We start from the raw sequence: 6175 nt of genomic DNA, 5'->3' as shown, positions 1-6175 counted from the left end.
ATGAAAATGGCAATAAAGCCACATGACTAGAAGCCAGAGTGAAACAAGGCACATAAGGTATAGGAAACGTAGCAAGTTCAGTCTACCATCCACTACGGAACAAAAAGCTAAGCCTAAAGAATTTCTGTGCATTAGACCTCTCTCTTGTAAGAGCTGTTTCGATGCAACATGTTTTTGTTTTTGTTCAGAGAAGACTAGAAGTGACAAGACAAGGCAGGTATACAAAACTTTTTATTGACAACAGAACAACAGAGAGGAACGTCACCACTTCCCATTCCTCAGGAATGTCTCCATTTCATAGCCAGTCTGCTAGAAGTATACTCTCATGGTAACAAGCAACACGAAGGCATTGCACTGTCTGTCATCTCAGGAAAAGTGTTTCATCAGTGCAAAAGGGACCGACCATGTGCGAGCGTGCAGCGGGCGCTGTCACAACACAGACGTGGCGGGCATCTCTATGTGCAGAGCCAAGAGGCACAGACATGCAGCGGTCACAAGCCTCAAATTATGTCCATTATGTCTGTCTAAGGGGGATACCTGAAGTGCTACTCCATCCATGCTCTGTTTCAGAAGTCAACACTTTCTTCCCTCACTCCTTTTGCTTCCCCTGTCCTCAAAGATGTAAGCGCTTCCAAGTGAATGGTGCTGTGTCAGAGAATGCCTGAGCTTTTATATTTTGCTAACTCATAGCAGTTTATGCATGCACTTGGGTTTACCTTCGGAAGCTTACACTGATGTAAAGAAGGGAAAAAGAAGTGCTGCATAAGAATAAAAGGATTTAGTTGTTAATGCCTCCTTGCTAACAAAAATATTAGGTAGTTGTTGAAAACACTCCTTGTAATGTCATTTTTATAAAACATATGTGCAGTCTACCTAACATTTTAAAGAAACTGCATGTCAAACTCTCTTAACATAATTTCAAATACTGTGAAATTAAGTTTGAACTGAGATTCAATCTAAACAACAAACCATCTTAATTTTAGCTTTCGCAGTACGCAGAGCTGCACACTGAGTGCAAGATGAAAGCGCTTTTTCTCCTGCATAAGCTTCCTCTGCCTGCAGATCTGTACCGGGACCCCTGTGTAGTAGCTTATACATTTAGTAACATTAATTAATGCTTTTCCTTTACTTAGTGGATGTGCCTCTGGATGTGTAGACTGGTTGTTAAAGTGCTTTAAAATAAAACAAAAGCCCCACCAAAAGAAAACATCCCTCAAAAAACCACAACAGATGTGAGAATTTTATCTGAAGGACTTTGTACAGCATTTACAATGTCAGCATAAAGCATCTGAAACATGAGCATTCCCTGTGGACTGATGCAGTGCAAGCAGTCTCGTACATTAGCTACTGCGATTCCTCTGGATTGAAGCTGCACAATACTTACAAAAACAACCCTAGAAGCACAGACAAATGCTGGTGGCTCTTCCTCTTCTTCTTAGAAACATAATAAAAAAATCTGCATTACTCTTTCATAATTTAAATACATAAGTAATCTCCACTTTTATTACTTCATGACAATGACTTCAAATTTACATTATTTTAAGTACCGTCATAATAGCTCCATGTATAATACAGATATTTGCTGATATCCTGTCAGAAAATAAAAAAAAAATTCCACTATATAAAAAAAATTATGCTGGATAGACAAGAACACAGAACAGGGACTTGGTACAGACTATGATTTCAGTTTTATATCAACCACAGTTAACCCAAAATTAACAGATACACAGCGATATTCAAAAGCAGTGCAAATATCTTTGGAGGTTAGAATAAAATTATACTACAAGAACGTAAGACGGAAGAAATTAAAAGGCAAGTACTTCAAGTACAGGAACCAGTCCTTGTGAGGTCCATCTTAGTGTCAGCTGGGAGTCCCTTTTCCCATCTTACTTCTTCCTCTGAAAGACGTTCGCCAACATTGCACCCGATGTGGTCAGCTGGCCCATTTTGTTCAAAAACTTGGTCTTTGTGTCTTCACTCACAAGGCTCGCGGCAATTGACATGGAGCTAGGGAAGGAAAAAAATAGTGACATTAGACCACGAGGGAAAAACAACACTGTGCTGTTATTTAATAAGCAACTGAGTTGTCTTGGAAGTTTAGAGGTTTCGAGATCACAGAAGCCCAGCCCATTGAGAACTGAAAAACCGTCAAGCCCAAATACACACTGTTAAATGAATTATCATGCCCTCAGAGTCCTAGTGAAAAGGTGTAAACTGTTTTTGTGCACGCTAGTTTTTACTGCCTTCAGAAGTCATCACAGTAGCATTTGTTAGCTATTTGGCAATTGCTCTAGTGACAAATCTCTGTGAAAGATTCGCTTTACCTTCTCACTCAACATGTCAATCCTTATTTATTTAATGTAAGAACACCAGTACTGGTTCAGATCTACCCAGCCCAAGTACCTGCCTCCGACAGCGACCATCAGCAGACACGGAGCAAAGAGTAGAAGCAAGGTTAGTACAAAACTCTCCTTAATTTCCAACTCTTATTTTTCAAATACCTGAGCAGAGCTGAAAATTGTTGTGGACTCACAATCTAGTAATTCCCAATGAATATTTATTTTCTATTACTTGTTCGGTTTTCCCCCACCCTGGGGCACTGAGGGCGACCCCTTGCCAGGTAAAAGCTTCATCCTGGTGGTGATGAATGTGACTCCTCCTACCTTTGCCTGAGTGTTCCTACTTCACGTGGACTAGAAAAGACAATGGAAAGTTCACAATATTCCCACAAACTGGACTAGAAAGAGCAACACAATCAATGCTGAACCTACGAGATGCTACAACTTTGAACGTGTTAAGAAATTATCCCAATACTGCAAAATTAACTGATTTTTTAAAAATTTACAACATATCAGTGAGCTCAGATTCAGACAACAGTAATTGTTTAGCATCGTAGGAGTAATCTGGCTCGGAGTGCAACAAGGCAAATGTATGATAGCAGGAATATTAATCAATATTCCATACTTCCTATATTTGTAGTTAAAATTGCAAACCTCACACAGAAGACCTGAGAGTCTCACACAACATACTATTAGATATTTTTTTCAGTACATCTCCTAATAATGGAACTGGTTACTCAAACTAAGCATCCCATTTTAGATCTTCTTATCAGATGGTATTTTCTGAAAGCTCTGTGAAGTTCCTCGTTATCTAATACTTAGCATATAAGCATCATTTTATTGCAAGTATGATGTCTGATTTTTTGCTGAAGTTTACAATTTTGAAAGTTGTTCTCAGGTTGTGTCTCTTGATAAACCTCATCTTATTAAAACTGACATTTAAAATTAATATTTTTTATTCTGTTTAGCAGTCAGTGATGAAGATATACAGCTGTTTTGAAATAATTTATAAATACTTAAAGTGAAATATTTCTTTCAGGCACAATCACATAGCCAGATATCTTTGGCTTGATTAAACAACTACAGTTGCCTGGGAAATAGTACATTTTCAGCTGATAAAACTTACCAGATAAGCTACTACTACTGTAAGGTGGATTTATTGTGCCATTTCCGTTGATTTCATGATAAAGAACATATAAATTATGCAAATAATGGTTTATACTCGCTATCAGCTGGTTAACAACCAGAAGGTGTTCCAGCCTAGCATGTATCCTTGAGTTGTGTGTAAATAGGGAAAAGGATTTGGGAAATGTACTGCATTCCAAGAATCAGCAATATTAAGAAAATCAAATTGCTCACTTCAGAAAAGAAAGCCGAGCAACTGGTGACAAAACTCTGGTTTTAGGCAAACTCTACTGTCATTATTCTAATGATTCTGAGCAAATCTGAGGAAAACCAGGAAATGTTCACTTGACTTTCAAAACAGTTTTGAGGGATAACAACCATCTGATGTTAAAGATTAAGAACTGGAGTGTCTGGAAGTTCATGCTCTCTAATACTATGTTATTGTAAACAGAAATGTAAGCAACAAAGCCGACATACTTAAAAGTTTAAATATGTCCCAAAAGTACTTCTATTATATACACTGATAATAGAAGTATATATGAAATCAAATAATTTGAGTCTCATGTCTTTAAAAAAATAACCAGAGAAACCAAGGAAATAACTTAGCTTGTTTGAAACAAGTAATCCTACAGAAAAGTCCTTACATTTCCTAATTATTAAAAAAAAAAAAAAGCACGAAACCAAGCCATAAACAAAAATAACATGTAAACATCGAATTTTTGACCAGTGTCTAGATGAATTACACGCTACACAGAGTTCTGCTGGTTTTATGGGGAAGCTTTAGGCCAAAGCATTAATGCTGGATATTTTATAAAAATAAGTTTGTAACCTAAGTTGTAACCCAAGGCTGAAGTAGCTTGTTAATTGCTGAAGAAAATGTTAAACAAAAGCGGCTATCCAATATTTAAAAAGACAAAGTTTATTTTTTTAAAAAATCTACTTCTGTGACCTTGTATTATTTGACCAATATTTTCTAACATTAAGGAGCGAAAACAAGATAATCAACAGCATCTCATGAATGCTTTTGCATCCAGTTTTCATGTTGTTAACAAAAATCAGTACATTATGTCATAGTTGCACTGAAATCCTTCATCAAAAATACATATATATATATAAAACACTGAAATTAGGAACTGAAATTGGCAAGGACTTAGCAAGAAAAAGGACATATTCGTGCATACAAAAAGGTAATTTCTTCAGTGGTAAAATATTTAATTTTAATTTTGTACAGTAAAAGATTGCAACCATAGCCCGATTTTGAATGAGAAAGGGGAAGGCTAATTAAAGAATGAAGCAACACACTGTGAAAACTTACTCTCTTCAAATCTTACAGTTTTCAACAGTTACATTCTGAAAGAAGATACATTGGATGTTCTATCATATTTGCACTTATCTGTTTCTGCAATGGTTTAAGTAGGACTAACTGTGATTTCAAAATATTTTCACAAGAGGGATTTAACGTAATACAGACCTCTAACACTTAGGTTAATGTATCTGCACTGGTATGAGTAAGTTGCTCAAGAAGTGAAATTTACTTAAAAAAAAAGTTCATAAGAGTCTTATCTTGTATATTTAGATACATGCGCTGATTCTAATCTTTTCTTTACAGAGTCAAAGTCTAAGGGTAGTGGCCCCTTTATTGCACAAATAATTAAACTGAAAATGGAAAAATAATATTGGTTAGTCTGTTGATGTAAAACAAAAAGTCCATAAAACCCAGGCAGGGGAAATATTTGCAACGTAACAGATGACCACATATGCAACTGATTCTCATGAATCAACTTGTTAGTCAAAATATTAAGTCATTGCTTATGTGGAGGGATGTCCTTGCACAGGTTTGGTGGCGAGAGTCTACAGCAATTGCTTAGCATCAGATCCACAAAGAGTCTGGCTGTTAATTCTGTCTTATCACAATTACCTATTGGGTACCTATTATACTATGTAAGGTATGTAGTACAGGGAAGACCTTGGTAAACTTGCAAAAGACAGGATGGGTCTAATAGGGCAACTACCAATTTTCCATCTCACCAGGTGTTGGTAGATTCTTATCTTGCCAACATTGGTAGGTTTTTTTCTGATGAAATAGTGGGCTCAACTGCTGACCTTTAATGGAGCTGAAGGCAAGCTAAGCATTCACCGTTCTTTAAAAATAAAGAGCAAATACACAGCTGCTGAAGTATCTGAAGGATACAGAAGAGGGATGGACATTCAAGTATGTCTGTTGAGGGGACACACACGTACACATGTCAGAAAACTCTATTTAAGAGACGGCAGAAAGGATAAGGGCAAAAGTACAAAGCTTGAGGAAGGAACATAGTGAAGCCGTGGGAACAAACTGTGAATGAATGCATCCTTCGGTTCTTGACTGACTGCCTATTTATGTTGGAAGCAAGGAATATGGCTGTGGAGTGATTAAGTCATATAGACCTGGTTTTATTCTGTGAATAACTATGTCCCAGAAATGTCTATTTCATCATGAAAATAGCTACTCAACTGGAAAACACTTAGTACAGACCCCACTTCATCATATTGCCACATGAACAGGAAAGAGGAAAGAAGGTGACCAACTGCATTCTTCAGATCTTAAAGGTTTTGTATTTCTTCTCCCTGGACTTCTATAGGACTAGACAGAACCAACTACCCTATTAGAACAGGAACACTCCAGATTGTGATTCCTTGTAGAACCTGGACATTTTTAAAGTTATTTCACT

General features: G+C 36.9%; 1 protein-coding gene across 4 annotated transcripts in view; it reads right to left on the bottom strand.

Annotated features, from left to right (window-relative positions):
- Positions 1-298: 298 nt before the first annotated feature.
- The window catches only part of RELCH (RAB11 binding and LisH domain, coiled-coil and HEAT repeat containing), an 81556-nt gene continuing 75679 nt past the window's right edge, over positions 299-6175 (bottom strand). For all 4 annotated transcript variants that reach the window (XM_080339682.1, XM_080339685.1, XM_080339683.1 and 1 more), the window contains one exon: positions 299-2007. In XM_080339682.1, coding sequence (XP_080195808.1) covers positions 1887-2007 — 121 coding nt within the window. In that variant the 3' untranslated portion in view covers positions 299-1886. The remainder of the gene's footprint in view (positions 2008-6175) is intronic.

Source organism: Nesoenas mayeri (assembly GCF_963082525.1).
Source record: "Nesoenas mayeri genome assembly, chromosome: 2".
Classification (NCBI taxonomy): domain Eukaryota; kingdom Metazoa; phylum Chordata; class Aves; order Columbiformes; family Columbidae; genus Nesoenas; species Nesoenas mayeri.
Note: the sequence above shows the minus strand (reverse complement) of the source record. Positions and strands in the feature narration are given on the sequence as shown.